At 47.9% G+C, this 17500-nt stretch overlaps 1 protein-coding gene across 1 annotated transcript in view; it reads right to left on the minus strand.

The window, feature by feature from the left end:
• The window catches only part of serpinh2 (serine (or cysteine) peptidase inhibitor, clade H, member 2), a 25628-nt gene extending 10706 nt beyond the window's left edge, over positions 1 to 14922 (minus strand). Inside the window, exons 1-4 of the mRNA XM_048236432.1 lie at positions 14869 to 14922; positions 13542 to 14203; positions 8829 to 8921; positions 6173 to 6405 (exon numbers count right to left, since the gene is read on the minus strand). Of these exons, the coding sequence (XP_048092389.1) occupies positions 6173 to 6405; positions 8829 to 8921; positions 13542 to 14193 (978 nt within the window). The 5' untranslated portion in view covers positions 14194 to 14203; positions 14869 to 14922. The remainder of the gene's footprint in view (positions 1 to 6172; positions 6406 to 8828; positions 8922 to 13541; positions 14204 to 14868) is intronic.
• Between the last annotated feature and the right edge of the window lie 2578 nt (positions 14923 to 17500).

The raw sequence follows: 17500 nt of genomic DNA on the forward strand, positions 1-17500 counted from the left end.
GGAACGGACGCACGTTCACGCACGCACGCACGCTGGGCAGACACGGAACGGACACACAGGCACGTTCACACACTGACACACAGAAACAGACACACATTCACACACACACACTGACACACAGAAACAGACACACATTCACACACACACACACATACTGACACACAGAAACAGACACACATTCACACACACACACACACACACACAGACAGACACATTCACACACACACACACTGACACACGGACATGCACACACACACACAACGACCCTTTTTTTGTGGCTTAACGACACAATGTCCTCACACCCCAGAAGCCTTTCAGGCCACTCTCCTCCCGGGAAATAGCTTCACCAGGCTTTTCCTTGTATCTGTCATGTCGAACTAACCTCCATTCCTGTCCGTTTCTCTCCCTCATTTTTTTCTTCTTTCTCGTTCTCTCTCTCTCTACCTCTCTCTGCAACTCTCTCTATTCCACAAGCACTTTTTTCTCTCCTCCTTAACTTCAGCAAGACTATTTCTCCTTCTGGCCGTCTGTCTTTCCAGTGCAGGTTAACGCCTTACAGGATGCTGCTGCTGAGGCACCTTCCGGACTCCTCCTTACCCAGGATAACGCCCCTCATCTGGGCCGACCCCCCAGCCAGGGACCCCCCCACGCTCCAGGTGGACGCATGCCTGGAGGTGGCCCGCCGGCTGCGCCCCTGCTTCGGACCGCGCGGGCTCCCCAAGCCCCTGGCCTTCCGCTTCCTCCACGGCCTGACCACCCCGCCAGTCCACGCCCCAGACACGGCCTCCGTGCTGGGCCACATGGAGCTGGAGGACCCGGCACCCCGCGCCCTGGCGTCCGCAGCCATCGCCCAGGCTGGAGAGGTGGGGGACGGGGCGGGCATGGTGCTGCTGCTGGGCGCGAGCCTCCTGGAGCAGGCCCAGGTGCTGCTGGCGCTGGGGCTCACCGTGCAGGAGGTGGAGGAGGGCTACCGGCTGGCCTGCAGGTGGGCGCTCGAGGTGCTGGACGGGGGAGAGCTGGTCCGCTCGGCCCTGGAGGACCCGAGGGAGGAGAGGCAAGTGGCCGGCGTCCTCAGGGTCCTGCTGTCCACCAGAGTGCCGGAGATGGCCGACATGCTCGCCGAGGCCGTGGCGCGTTGCTGCGTCCAGAGCTGGACAGAGAACAGACAAGGGCTCGTTACCTTTGAACCCGACGCTATCCAGATCACGAAGACCATCAGTGAGGGGCCTTCCGACCAGACTTCAGAGGAGCTGCAGCAATGTCCAAAGGAAGAGAGTGAGGAAGAAAGTAAAGGAGAAAACGTGGATGAAAAGAAAGAAGTCGCAAACTCAACAAGGCAACAAGTTCAAGGAGAACTGGAGGGAGACACAGAGAAAGAGGAGACAGAAGCTGAGGAAGAGGGGGATTGGGTGGCATTTGAGGAAGAGGGGGATTGGGTGGCATTTGAGGAAGAGGGGGATTGGGTGGCATTTAGCGCAGACAAAAAAGAAGACAAGCCAAAGAGAGCCTGGGAGAGCGGCATCGTAGGGGTTTCCGCAGGAGTAACGGAGGGACAGGACAGGAAGCAACAACTCATAGATGGGTTTCTGTGCGACTACGTTGGCCTGAGACACTCGGAGAAGGTGCCCTCAAAGCGAGCGTATGAGCGCTCAGCGGGGGTCTCCCACGAGCTGGAGCCGGATGAGGAGGACTGGGAGATCCTGAGCCTGGCTCTGGAGGACGTCCATCTGGAGGGAGAGGAGGGAGAGGACGCAGGACAGGGGCTGGGGAGGTGGCAGACGGAGGAGGTGAACCTGCTGGAGAGGCTCCGGGCCCAGGAGGACGGGCAGGAGAGGGAGAGGAGGAGGAGGAGGAGGAGGGGGCGATACCATGAGATGGGTGGGAGGTGTAGGAGGGGCGGTGCTGAGGAAGAGCACGGCCGCCTGCAAGCGCCTCTTCAAAGGGCTTGTCCAGCTCGGCAGGAAGTACCTGGCGCCGAGGGGTCGGGGTAGCCTGGCCCGGGGTCAGAAACACAGGTGAAACTGCACAGGCTCATGGGAAAGCTACGCGGGCCTGGCGGTGCGTATGGGAAGCGGCAGCGCCCGGCGAAGAACGCCCGCGTCGCCAAACTGGACCCTCAAGCGGCTAGGCCCGTGCAGGCGAGCATAGCCAGTCGGGACGCCGCTGGCGAGCCCAGCCAGCAGAGCGTCACAATCATGCTGCACAGCCCTGACCGGGATCTTCTGGACCGCTGTGAGTCGGCCATCCGGGCCTGCCTGCGGCTCTACGGTGCCATGCTGTCCGACCCGCGGCTGGTGTCCGGCGCGGGGGCCGCAGAGGCGGCGCTGTCGGTCCGGCTCTGCGAGTGCGGGCTCCGCCTGCCGGGCCTGGAGCAGATGGCGTGCAGCCGCCCAGAGCCCTGCTGGCACACCAGCCGTTCGTTCGGGGAGAGGTTTCATGGGACTCCCGCCGACATGGCCGTCACCCGGCTGCACGAGGCGCTCCGCCAACGCTGCCCACGGGGGAAGGGGCCCCACGAGAGGCCGGACGAGGAGGACGGTGACCTGCTGGAGCCACTGGTGTGCATAAGCAGCGCCCTCAAGAAGGCGACAACAGCGGTGCTGTCCATTATGTCCGACCTCCACAGCAAAACCCCAGGAGAGAAAAGAACCGATTCAGAGAGCCCAGAATTCTCACCGGCACCGGAGCCAGGAAATCAGCCCTTCCAACAGTCATAACAACGCGACAGGCTACAGTCCCAGAGATCTGATGATTATTAAATTACATTACATTAAATTAGATTGATTTTGATTGAGGAGGATTAAATATATGACTGAAAGAAATAATGTTAGTGTAGTTTCTTGATGAGGTAAGAAATCTATACTCTCTTTGGGTCTGGTCCAGGCTGCTGACATCCTTGTACTGCAGAGAAAACTGTTGTTTTAGCCCTTAATGCGTTTACAGAAAGGTAAGCCAATAGAGAACATATGAAGGCAGCCAAAAAACATAACACTGACTGGGTTTCCATGGACCTTGCGTATCCTGGTTATTAATGGGTTTTGAAGTTTTCTGATTTTGTGTATGCACATCCTAACATCATATCCCGATTTCAGAAATCCGAAAGAAACCTGTAGTAATACTGCAGTATACACCAAAGACTGCACCACAATAGCATGTCGTCTTTTGTAGCCAGTCTTTTTGTAATCAGTTACCGGGACACTAGTTTTTAATCAAGTGATATTATTATTCAAGGATATTAAATATTCAGGGATATTAATAACCAGATTTCCTCTGGATCCATATCCTGAACATGATCAAAGTCTAGATAAGCTTTATATCCAAGATACCGCAGTGCATGTTCACACAGTCATTGTTGGAGTAGAAGATACAAAGTGAATGGCAAAGCAAAAAAAGATATGTAATGTGTGAAACAGACTCAGATAATGCAACACACTTGCTACACATTTGCATTATTTATGCTAAGGACACTCACAGCTTGTCCTTTTAGAAACTAACCATTTTAAATTTGTCATTTTCTGACAGCTTTTTTTTGTCACCAAATGTGCTGAGCACATTGTGGGCAAAAAAGTCCCCTGTGCTGGTGCTTGAAGGCTGAGTGAACAGGTGGCACTCACTTCCTGCAGGGAGAGGGCATTTACTAAATGTCAAACCTTGAGAGGCTGTCGACAGACAATCCAAACACACATCAAGTAATTTAAAAGAGAGATAAGTACTAAACTAATGTCAAAGTAGAGAAGGGTCAAATTAATTGAAACAGGAAGGTAGAAGCAGTACATGTATTTATCCACTGCCAACTGTGCACGCTGCCAGTTTTATCTCTATCATATTAGTTTTGGTTCTTTCAAGAGGGGTCTAAAGACATATCTGTTCAGTATACACTTAATTAATTAAGTGGTTCTTATGAGTTATGGTTTGTATATATTATGTATTTGTTTATTTTCATTAAGCTATTGATCATTGATATTACATTGACATTATTGTTTATTTTTGCTATTTTCCTTAATGTAGTATCACATTTTAAAACTGTTCACTGTTAATTTTAACTATTGTATTGTGTTTTATTTGTATGTTTTGGAAAAAAGTGTCTGCTAAATCCCATAACCATATTAAATACACAGTTATTTTAGCCACACTCAGTCAGGACCACACTCAAGTAGTAACAATTGTGTGGAGAATATTCAGAAGTGCACACCAATGGCTCTTTTCCATTAAGGACGGGGCTGGCCCAAGGCCGGTGCGTAGCCGCTGTGTTCTGTTTTCATAAGGAACTGTAACATAAACAGTGCTTAGCAATGACACCGCACGAGCATTATGTCAAATTAATTATGAGGATATTTAAACAAGTCATAAATTGTAAGAAGCAGTATCCTTAATTCTTTTGCAAAAGTTTTTATCCACTGCAGATTGCATTTCTTCACAAATGTAGACCCTTTTACTGTTTATAAACAGCGATGTCTTACTCCAGGGCCGACCTGAGGCCGTCTGGGCCATGGCCCTAGTCCGGCCTCAATCATGGAAATAGAAAAAGTCTGAGGCTTTACCCCAGACACCAGGGTTTTAACCCATAGTGCAGTGGTTCGTAAACTTTTTGTCAGGCGATCCCCCCAAAAACATGGGCCAAGTCTCATGACACCTTTCTCTAACCAGGGGAATTTGGTTTTGAAATGTTGCGAAATGGGTATTGGAAGCAGAAGCAGAATATGTTTTTTTCTCACAGGTAGGCTATGTCAACACCAAAGGCATTAATGTCTATGGCAGCCTTTGAATAATACCTTAATAAAATGTCTTTAATCCAGGCTGCAAATCATTTCGCGACCCCTCCAATATTTTTGGCGACCCCCAGTTTAAGAACCACTGACATAGTGTAAAAGGGCCATGAGTGTTTGTGGCCGATGTCTTTCAGAGAGGAACTTTAGTTGGAGGTGACTGGTAAATAAGTTAATAAGAGCATTATCTGAAGAACTGGCTACAGGCAGTCCATTGCACCCTACTGTAAACTAAATGAAGAATTTGGTTCCAAAACGCTACATCTTTTTTAAAAACATTAAAAAGTCAGGCTATTTAATTGTGTATGTCAGGTACCGTATATATATATAATTATAAGTATATATACTCTTTTGATCCCGTGAGGGAAATTTGGTCTCTGCATTTATCCCAATCCGTGAATTAGTGAAACACACACAGCACACAGTGTGGTGAAGCACACACTAATCCCGGCGCAGTGAGCTGCCTGCATCAACAGCGGCGCTCGGGGAGCAGTGAGGGGCTAGGTGCCTTGGTCAAGGGCACTTCAGCCGTGCCTACTGGTCGGGGTTCAAACCGGCAACCCTCCGGTTACAGGTCCGAAGTGCTAACCAGTAGGCCACGGCTGCCCAAGGTAATATCAATCAAACGGAAATGTAATGAAAAATATTTATGAAAATGGATTAAAATGCTGGATACAGCGTTTTGGAACCAAACTCTTTAAATGCTACACTGGTATTTGTACAGTTCCTAGAAAAAGTATTCACCACTCTTGGATATTGTCCCCTTTTATTGCTTTAATAAATGGAATTCTCTTTCAGACTGAACCAGATTGTCCTTCAGGATTTCCATATATTTTGCTGAATTCATTGGATGAACTGCCTTTACAAGCCTTCCAGGGCCTGCTGCAGAGAAGCATCCCCACAGCACGATGCTGCCACAATCATGCTTCAAATTAGGGATGGTGTGCTTGTGGTGATGTGCAGTGTTTGGTGTCCACCAAATATAGCATCTAGTCTGATGACCAAAAAGCTCAATGTTGGTCTCATCAGACCAAAGAACCTCTTCCATTTGACCTTGGAGTCTGCCACATGTGTTTGGGTGAACTCTAGTTGAGATTTGATATGAGCTTTGTCACTGTCCCATAAAGCTTTGACTGGTAAAGAACACAGGCAATAGTTGAGTGATCTGGTTGTTATGGTGTAGCATAAGTTACCTGCAGGTTCAGTGATCTGGTTGTTATGGTGTAGTGTAACCTACTGCAGGTTCAGTGATCTGGTTGTTATGGTGTAACGTAATCTACTGCAGGTTCAGTGATCTGGTTGTTATGGTGTAGCGTAACCTACCTGCAGGTTGAGTGAGCTGGTTGTTATGGTGTAGCGTAACTGTAGGTTGAGTGAGCTGGTTGTGATGGTGCAGTGCTGCCTACCTGCAGGTTGAGGGCGCTGGTGAGGTTGACCTTGGGCAGGGACATGGCTATGCTGGTGGTGGTGAGTTTGCTGTGCCACCTCCGCAGCTGCTCCAGGCTCAGCAGCTTGTTCAGGCGCTCCAGGCCCTCTACGTGGAAGGGCAGCAGCAGCAGCATGCTGGACTGGCCACCCCACAGGTCCACCTCCAGCACCTGGACCATGTTCTCCACATCCTCGTAGTGACGGTACACACCTGTGGGAGACACATGCAGTACCAGTGATGAATGAGTGGGTGAGTGAATAGATGAGTGAGTGGGTGAGTGAGTGAAAGTGGGTGTGTGAGTGGGTGAGTGGGTGAGAGTGGGTGGGTGAGTGTTATTGAGTTGGTAATATGGTTATATGTTGTCATGCATAGAGTGTTACAGTATGTTATTATTTTTATTTTGTTTTGGAATCCTGTAAAAGAACAGTCATGCTTATAAGGCCATTTGAATTTGAATAAGTGAGTGAGTGAAAGAAAGAAATGGTGAGTGAGTGGATAAAAGAGAGAGTGAGTGAGTGGATGGATAGTGGCTGAGTGGGTCCATGCTGACTAATGGGGAGTGTAATTCCAGCCATTCTGGGTCCAGGTAATTTAGTCTCAAGCTCATCCTCAAGCAGAAGAAAACTACAAGTCAAACACAAATGGACAACCAGCTAGATGAGGGCATTTAAACTGACAAAAAGTGGATTAAAATTACAGATGACAAATAAGGGAACTTAAGCATGGATATCAAGTTGGCCAGATCTGCAGGAACTGATACTGGTGCTGAACCTACCATGGGCTTATACTGCCCTTGACTTAAAGTGTAAAAAATAAGGTAAAATCAGAAAAAAGATGTTATGACATTTTCACATTTCAAAATCAGTGTTATAAGATACATGAGATCCCTGATGCTGGGGAATACTGAAATAATATGAGAAGGTCTCTTTAGAACCATTGATATTCTCCAGTGGATGTGAGAAAAACCATCTGACCCGCCATGACCTTGATTCAGACAGAATTAAAGATGACACTTCTGAGTGGAAGGTGTGAGTGGTGTGGTGAGAGTATCACACAGCATTCAGAGCAGAAATATTTTTTCATATATTCCAAGCGCAAATCATGCACTTATATATTTCTTACGCTCTCAAGCGCCACATCAAAGTCCTCTCGCCACTCTCACAAAGGTTAGCAACATAAATGTTAACAGCTTTGCTTTAGAAATCGAATCAAAGGCGAGGTGAGACACCGACCGGTGTGTGTAGAAGCTGAAAAGGCCGACATGATTTAAACGGCTAATATGTTTTTTCTACCTTCGCCGTTGTTTATTTCCCAGGACAACTGCCAGGCAATTCTTCTTTTCTCTCTCTCTCTTGCCATATTGCTAAAAAGTCCAGCATGAGAAGAAACAACATCAATTTTCTGAAAGATGGATCAATGAAACCATGTGGCTCAGGGCCAGAGAAGAAGTGTACGGAAAAGTGGCCTAAAGTGTGCTCAGTGTGATTTCGCCCGACTCCTAAAAAAAAAACAAAAAAACAAACAACAAAAAAACACTTTGCCCACAGAATCTTTAACAAAGAATACACACCGACCGTCACAGGAAGTCCAATTTGACCTTTTTACTAAAGCGATGAACGTCTCAGGAAGAAAAAAATAAATAAAAATAAATCAGATTTGGAGCAGAAACTGCATTCACACGGTAAAGGTTGACACACCTTGCATCATTTATTCTTCCATGCACTCCTCTGCATCTTAATCTGTGAGATGTGTGTACAGAGGAAACTGTTCAGCAAAGACAGGCTGTGGAGTACTGGATGTGTTACAGATGCATAGGGAGGCCTACAGATGCATTGGTGACCCATTAGTATGGCTCATATGTTTTTCATTACAAGGAAAGCAAGTCTAAACTGTTGCTAAGTTGAATGCGGATGTGTTATGAATGTGTAAGAAACGTTGCACACTGATACATCTGAAATGCTTTCTTTGAAATCTTTACAATGCTGAGAAAATGAAATTACAATGTTAGAAAAGAGTGTGGACGCCTAGGATGCTGCACAATTGTGTGTCATTTTGCATATTATGTTGGAGCTGTTTTATATTAGCTTTTCAAAAAAGGCCATCACCAAGAGGAAATAAAATTACAAGGTTGAGTTTAGGTGAGGTAGGAGGTTTTCTAAAGACCTGGAGAGAGGACGTCCATCTATCCTTATTAATTTCACTGGCCAGTGTTATGCTAGCTATGTTCGCCCAGGAAGTAGCAAATGGTCCACTGACATCTTTAGAAATGTTGCCCCATTGTTCCTGCTGCCCATAACATTTTGGATACTAACTGAATGAAGCTACCCTTCCAACTCTGGGCCACACAGTATAGCTGCTTCATTATGGAAGACATAATGACCATGATTACTTTGTTCAATACTATTTCATTAGATGATTACTAATTACTATTTGATTACTAAATTACTAAATGATTTTGGAAATATCACCAATTTTTTAAACAAAGGGGTGTGCTGGATTTCAAACTCAAGCTAATATGAGATTGTTGCAAAATGGAATGCAGCTAATCATTCTATTTCAATTATGTTTGTTAACATTGGAGGTCATAATTGACGATTAATCGTCCCCTACCCCATGGTTAAGAGTGAACATACCTGACCGATGCATCATGGGAACTCTTGTGTACTTGACTCCTAGGAAATTACGCAGGTCTTCGCTCGACTCTGCAAAGCCTCGGTCCCACAGACCTACACACAGACAAGAGAAAGAAAAAAAGACAAGAGACATGACCTCAAGAGACCTCGCTCTCTCTCTCTCTCTCTCTCTCTCATTCTCTCTCTCCCTCCCTCTCCCTCTCTCTCTCTCCCTCCCTCTCTCTCTTTTCCCTCTCCCTTTCTCTCTCTCTCTCTCTCCCTCCCTCCCTCTCTCTCCCTCCCCTCTCTCTCTCTCCCTCCCTCTCTCTCTCTCTCCCTCTCCCTCTCTCTCTCTCTCTCTCTCTCTCTCATACAGTAGGCCCACAGCAAGCAGCACTACAGCGGTGAAATATGCGCCAAACTATTCTGAGCAAAACAACAATTACACACATTACACAAAGATACAAGAGGGCAGAGAAGACACACACAAAGAGAGAGAGCTAAAGAGCACATACATGAGAGAGTGAAAGAAAAGAGAGAGAGAGCAGGGAGGAGGGGGGGGCAATGAAGATTGGGAGGGTGAAATGAGGAGGGCCAGAACGCGTTATTACAGTCCATTAAACTCATTACCTGCGCTAACAAAGATGGGATTCGATAAAAGAGACTATTAGCGGGGATTACGGGCACACATGCTTTTCCCGGTAGACTGTCTGTCTGTCCCCACCTCGCTTACTCATCCCGGGCGGCCACACCGGTGGAAAAATCCGGCTTCTGCAGCCGGCCACCAAACGAGGCGGGGGAAAAGGGATGGGGTCGCCAAAGGGGTTACGACAGGTCTACCTCCTTCTGTTGTATTTCATTGCATCAGAAAATGAAGTCCATATGCTCCGCACAAAGCAGGGAGATGGAATGGGGGTGATGTCGTTTTTGTATTTTACCACAGTACCAAAACATTGGGACACAACTAGGAGCTGAGTTGGGGAGGGGAGACAGTCTTTGTTGCATGAATTACTGACTGAATTATGTGCTGTTAAAACCACATAGGCTGGCAGTAATGTGTGGTAGAGTTTGCAAAATAGTCATTGTCCTCAATCCTCCAGTGACCTCAAGGGGCATGCTAATCGGCTAATATGGTGTTTTGATGCTAGCTGCAGCTGAGATCACAGAGATCGGCATTGCTGCAAAATGACAATGACAATTTTTTTACGTTAAAACTGTGCATCCCCTGTCTGAGTGCTTCACACACCACACAATGCAGCGCCGGGAATGTAAAACGAAAACAGGATTGATTACACCACCTGAGTCATGATGAGAAACTGAGAAATCTGACATCGTCTGGAGGAGAAATGCAGAGAACACACAGGCTCTCTGGTTCGGACCGCAGCCAATCCTTGCGTACCGCACCTTGGCATGCGAATGGATCTGAAAGGGCCTGTGAAAACGCGCGAGGAGGAAGTCTAGCCTTTCGCTAATTATCAGGCCCTTATGAAACATTATCCTCTTGAAATATCAGCGAAAACAAACACAAAGTTATTACCGCCGGAGCAAGTCGGGGACTGAGAAGCAGGCAAGCGAGTTCCTACTACCTGACTACCCGAGTGCCTGGAATACCTCAGAGGATTTAGTGTCATCGCAAAATTTGGCAGTCGCTCAAAAGCAAACGAGAGAGAGAGAGAGAGAGAGAGAGAGGCAACCAAGATCTCTGGACGGACCCCGCGCCCAATAGTCCGGTCTAGACATGCCATGGAATCAGGCAACGAGTTGGATGGCACAACCCACAAAGCCAATGGAGCTAAAGAAAGGAAGGAAAAAATCCCCTTATTAAGAAGCATACCCTAAACAAACAAACAATGCAACAATTGTATCGCTACAGTCTCGGAAGAAAGAAGAAGAAGAAGAAGAAGAACAGTCGCACCCATCCTGTTGACAAATATGAACCCAAACCACAAAAGACTGCAGGAGGGGGGGGGGGGGGAAAGACACCAACCCCCAGGGAGGACAGCAAGGCCACCTTCCTCTTCTCTCATCGGCTACTTGATTAAGCGAGGCTGCAGAGTTCAAGGGAGAGACCACAGGGCTGTTATTATAGGTTAAAATGGGCGTGCATTTGTTGGCGGTTTATATTTTCGCCTTTGTTGCGCTTATCTGTAAACGGGGCTGCGGGCAGGCAGGCTGCAGTCAGTGTTGAAAACCAGCTCTGTTTCTCACGTCTCTCTCTCTCTCTCTCTCTCTCTCTCTTCCTTTGCATTGTTTGTTTGTCTCTGGCACAAACAAAGGCTGAATTAATGAATAAGTGTGGACTGCATTTCTCTGGGTAGGCCATACCCAAGATCCCCCCACACTGCATGTCAATCTGTCCCTATTTCTTACTACTGCTCTACCTTTCTCTCTCTCTTTCTCTATCTCTCTCACTCTCTGACCTGCAATAGACTCTCTCTCTTCTTTCTCGTACTCTCTGTCTATCACTCTCTCTCTCTCTGTGTAACTGACTCTATTTATGTTGGTCTCTCTATCCCTCTCTCTCTCACTCTCTCTCTACCTTGATGTTAATCTCTGTCCTCTTTACTCTTCTAGCTTTCACATGTCTCTCTTTCAAACCCTCCCTCCCTCCCTCTACCCTCGCTCTCTCCTCCACCATCTCCTCTCCTCTCAAAGCCTCAGTGTTGAATGTGCTCTTTGCTCCTCTTGTACCCTGCCCCTCCCTCTGCTTGCTTTTCTTCTCCTCTTTCTCCCTCCATCTACGTCCTTGTCTAATTATCTCACTCTTCTTCTTCTTCTTCTTCTTCTTCTTTCTCTGTTCACCACGTTTCGTTCTCCTCCCTCCCCACCTCTTTTTTTCCCTCTCTTTTTCTTTCTCTCTCTCTCTCTCTCTCGCCATCGTCTGAAGAGCAGAGGGATAGGGAAGTGATGCTGAAGTGCTTTTAATTTTAGCCTTCAATAATTAACAATGAGGAGCGAGCAAGGCAACAAACAACACTAGACAGCTGCTGGGGCCGCGCCAGGAGATGCTACCAATAACAATGTCGCCAGGAAGCCTTTTCAGCTCCCATCACCACCACCGCCACCCTGATGCAAATGGCCCCGGACAGAAAAGATATAACGGCTAAAGTAACCGAATTACTATAGAGCCATCGACCACCAGGATCGTTACCATTTTACAGCGACGAAATACACCGACACCACCACCACAACCCTCCCCAGCACACTGTCGTCCTCCAGTGCTGAATTGAATTTTCTCATAATCATATTCACGTTCCTCAATCCATTGCGCAATCTAATTTGTTTGTTTCATTGCAGACTTAATAGGCGCCGAGGAAACTTTGCACAGGCTCGTACTAATTTTTGTAATTAAGTCCAAACATGAAACAAAAGGGAAATTAATTAGATTGCTTATCAACATACAGTCGGTTGTCGCCGTTGTAGTCTTCGGGGATGTCTGTTGTAGAGGACTGCTCTGAAAGTCTCTGTTCTTTCATGCCTGTTTTTCTACCGTGTGAACTGACAATACATGGCATGAGTAAAGACGGTGAAGGAAACGTTTTAAGGGCCATGTTAGAGCAGCAAACTGGATGACTTCATGCATAGACGTTGAAAGGAGACGGGGTTGTTTATCTTGTGAAACAAGAGAGAGTGATCCGCACACCATGATGCGTGATCCGTTGTTTATTTTGTGGAGAAGAAAATAACAACCAAACAAATAAAATAAAAAAGAGATGAGTCTAGACTTGAAGCAAGAAACACAGGGTCAAGGCGAAAGCATCCTCGAGCATTTTTGTCGAGGAAGAAAAGAGGGAGGCAGAAGACCTTGTCTTGTAGAGGCAGGAAATCAGAGACCGTGGGCAAAGGTAGATAAATAAAAAATAGCGGCCGGTCTAAATATAGAGGTTAAGATAAGATGGAGAGCAGGAGGAGAGGTTGGCGAGAGGGAGGCGCCGGGTCGAGCATACTGAGTCGGAGTCCAGCGGCTGGACACAGAGTGCTGCAGGCAGAAGGAGGTGTGTGTGTGTGTCTGTGTGTGTGTGTGTGTGTGCATGGACACTTGTTACTCAATTATTCACAGAGACATATCACAGCCCACAGGAAGATGAATAAGCCTTCACTGATAGGCCACACACTCATTACTTATCAGTGGCATTGGCTACCTACGATCGAAACACACACATGCATGCATGCACACACACACACACGCGTGCAGGCACGCACACACGCACGCGCACACACAAACACACACACTTCCTGGAGAACTTAGTTGTTATTTGTTGCAATGCCTTGTCATTAAGCCCGCAGACACACAATCATGAGAACACAATTATACTGTTTGCCAAGGATCCAACACACACACACACATATAGAAATGATCCTGAGGACAAAGAAGTCTATACGCACTTAGAATAATGCATACACAGCCTCATAGCTGTTGTGTTAGATGTAGCAATACAGATAGAGTGAGTGTAAGGCAACAAATTTAAACATCTCCTTTTAAACATCTTTCATTTAAACATCATCTTTCTCTCTAACGCACACACACACATGCACACTTTCTTTCTGAATGTCTTGTGTGTAATGTAATGTTCATTAAAAAACTCAGCTGGGGTCTGGTTTGGAAGACACAGTCAATTCAACACAAAGGAAATTAACTGAATAAGAGGCAGAGTGCCACCCACTACCCCTGCTGCTCTCTCTGCAGGAGGTGCTGTGTTGTCGAGGGAGCCTCTCCTGCTCCCAGCCTCTTACCTTTAAATCTCAGCGCGTTGCCCAGTATCAGGGCTCCGCTCTGAGCCTGCGGCTCCTGGCTTGGCTGGTGGTCCACCATGACACCGCCAGTGGCTCCCAGAACCCAGGCGCGGAGGGCGGCCGAGTCCGACTGCCTTCCCCCTGCAGTGGCTAGCGGCACGTGGTCCAATCTGGACGCGCTGCGGGCCTTCTTCAGGAAGTTCTGGTCCGGCCCGGCGGCCTGCTTGGTGAAGAGGGCCGAGGCGCCGTGGAGGGAGTATGCCGTGTTGTTGGCCTCCAGCATGGACTTCAGAGCCTGGGGGAAGTCTGCTGTTGTTGCTGCTACTGCCCCCTTCTGGCCGGAGGGCTTCAGCAGCTCCCGGATCTGCCCGGCGGTGGCGCCCTTGGAGGCTTCGCCCAGGGCGTCCAGCGAGGCGGCCAGCATCAGAGGCGAGAAGAGAGCGTTGGTCTTCTGGGCATCGTCACCGCTGCCCGTACGCAAGGCGCGGTACAGCCGCAGCCCGATGGACCAGCTGGCATGGTGGCCGAGGCCAGCGGAGGGGGCACCCTGCTGTAGCTGCTGGGGGGAGGCGTCGGCTTTGGGGAGGCCAACCCCCAGCAGCAACACAAGCAGAAGAGAGAATGGAACTGGTCCAGACGCAGCAGGCAGCATGGCAGTAGTACTGTGAGAACGGAACAGGGAGGCAGGCGTGAGAACATAAGCAAAGAAGGCCAGTGTATGTATGGCACAGTCAGATAATCATACCAAAAGCTTCTCGGGCAAGGTCATGGGCAAGATCTCTGAGTACATCTTTAGATCTCATGCATTATTCAAGCTGTGCACTAGTTTTTATGTTTTGAGGCACGGAGCTGTCGACATTACTGAAACTGTGTAATACCATGCCATGACGTGAGATTTATGGCTACTTAAATGTTTGAAGGATAACTTGTCATAATGCCCAAAAGCTGCCTACATGACAACGGAATAATTGACTACCCGAAGCTATACATATTAAGAAAACTGAGCAGCGGTAGCCTACTCTGTTCTCCTAAATAAATTACAGGTTCTCTGTTACACATGTGTTGTGATACAAAGCAGCCTCAAAAAAAGGCTCGAAGCGCGCTGATTTATTACAGAAAAGCTGCGCTGAGTCTTTAATCTATAGCAAAGAGCTTAGAATAATTAAATCCGCGAGTCTTGCAGCTGAGTAAAGCGAATCATGTCTATTCATTCAACAGGCTACAACCTTGACATCATCATTTCAAGACAGCAAAACGCTTGAGTATGGGAGTCTGCGCGTTGAATTGCGATCAGAAAGTGGAAGATCTCTGCGTAAATTTACCGTACATTTATTAAAACGGTCCCGTTTGCTTCTCCGGTCGACCACGTCCAATGTTTGCGTGTGCAATGAAAGGGGCTTTATTTATCTACAGACGTGGCATAGGAAGTTCTTTCCTACTGCTTCCCTGAACTTCTTACGCCAGATCCTACTAGTCCATTCCAGGCATTTTCCTGAAATTTCTATCATTCCACTGAAGTAGGCTGCAGGCAAATTGAGCTTTAAACTAATTGCCTGTGGAACGTACGGCAACCGATTTTCTACCTTCAACTTTTGTTACCATAGTCATTACAGTTAGCGTCAACAGTACACTTCATTTGTTGGCTGGGCGGTTTTTTGCAATAAACTTCTGCATTTGCGCGAGCTTCGACTCGGAGGAGGAGGAAGGGCCTGATTTGAGTGGAGGGGTGTAGTTACCTGGCTGGCCTGGTGGGGTCGCCAGCGTACTGCAGCGTATCGGCGCTTTGTGTGGTCGGGCTTTCCCTGAATCCCAACCACTGGGGCGAATGATCATATTGTTCCTCCAGCTTCCCTCACGTCCATCATTCCATACCACTCCGTTCTCACATTTCTCCTGTTTTGCGCTTTTCACCAAACTGAACGTCGGAGAGGAACTTGTTTAACATTCACACGGAATGTGATATTAGATAGGCCTAAGACACACACCAGTACGAATCAATAGACCAGTGCGATGCAACAGTAGCCAGACAATCGATTGATATAGCCTACAGATAGCCAAAAATGGCTGAAATTAGAAGTAGCAGTTGGGAAGAGAGAGCTGATAAAAGTGGAGGTCTGCCAATGCATCCCAAGCCCTCTGAACATGACAAGTCATAGAATGAGCCAATTATTCCCACTCTCGCTGATCAATAACGCACTTGGAGAGATAGCCATCAGCAAAAAACCACCCCAAGCACAGTGCACAAACACACACACATACACACACACACACACACCTCAGAGAGAAAGAGAGAGGGAGAAAGACAGTACTGGATTCTGGTCAAACCACAGCTGTCAACACCAATCCACAGCATCCTAACGCAGAGAGACACACACACTTAGTTGAACAAGCGACGACCATGTGTGCATGCTTGTGGACATACAGTATTCTCAAGCCTTTTCCCTTGGATTACTGTTTGTGTCAGTCACAGAAAAGCATACATACTGTACACTCATAGACAAAAACTGAAATACACTTTGTCATTATTGAACACAAAAACACTGAATACATGCACGCACACACACACTAACACACATACACACACATACTCTCTCTCTCTCTCACACAGACACACAAGCATTCTGTCAAAAAACACAGAACACACACTCAGAAGCTCTCCCTGTCAAAACTCAGAACCCCCAAACAGAAGCACAAACACACACACACACACACACACACACACACACACACACACACACACACACACACACACACACACACACACACACACACATACTGAGCCATACAGTATTCACACACACACACACACTCACACACACACACACACACACACACACACACACACACACACACACACACACACACAAGCACACACACAAACAAACCAAACACACTCACACACAGTCACCCTGGCAGGGCTGATCCCACCTTAACTGGTCAGGGGGGAAGCTGTTTGTTTGATTGAGTCGCTGGTGGGGAAATCTTGGCGCCCTGTGTGGAGAGCTCTTAACCAGCACCAGGGGACCCGTAGCCCCAAGGCCTCTCTGAGCGCATCACAGTCAATGGTCCCCATAATGAGGTCCGACACACACGAGCAGCGCAGGTGATTCATCCGAACGGGACCGCGCGCAACGTCTAAACGAGTCCCCAGGGAAACAAGCAAGTGGTGCATGAGAGAAAGTCACGGATATTCTGCAGGAAAAAGAAAGATATTTTTTTCCTTGTTGCTTGCGCTCTGCTTGGCCTTTTTCAAACTGTGTGCCACCTGCATATGTATCGCTGAGCCTTTCACCTCCTCCAAGCTACCCCCCCACCACCACCACTACCACCAACCTCCACCCACACACCAACCTCCACACACACACACCCACCCACCAACCTCCACACACACCCACCCACCAACCTCCACACACACAACCACCAACCTCCACACACACCCACCCACACACCCACCCACCAACCTCCACACACACACCCACCCACCAACCTCCACACACACAACCACCAACCTCCACACACACACCCACCCACCAACCTCCACACACACACCCACCCCCTACAGCCATCTCTGGCCCAGCGCCTGACCCCACGGCTGGGATAACCGGTCACTCGGCGGGCCCTAAACACCTCCTCTGCGTCCGCACGGGCCCCGCGAGCCACAGAGCTTACATACCAGATGTCTGAGCTGCGGCTCGACTTCCACAGTTTAGACGTGAGCCGTCAGCCCCGTCAGACACACACACACACACACACACACACACATGTGCATATGTACACACACACACACACACACACACACACACACACACACACACGTGCATATGTACACACACACTTATACACTAACAGACACCACAAACGACTGCATACACACACAGACATGCATATGTACACACCCACATATACACATGCAGATATTCACATATAGGTACAGTAATACATACACACACACGCACACA

Source organism: Alosa alosa, chromosome 24 (assembly GCF_017589495.1).
Source record: "Alosa alosa isolate M-15738 ecotype Scorff River chromosome 24, AALO_Geno_1.1, whole genome shotgun sequence".
NCBI classification, from domain to species: domain Eukaryota; kingdom Metazoa; phylum Chordata; class Actinopteri; order Clupeiformes; family Clupeidae; genus Alosa; species Alosa alosa.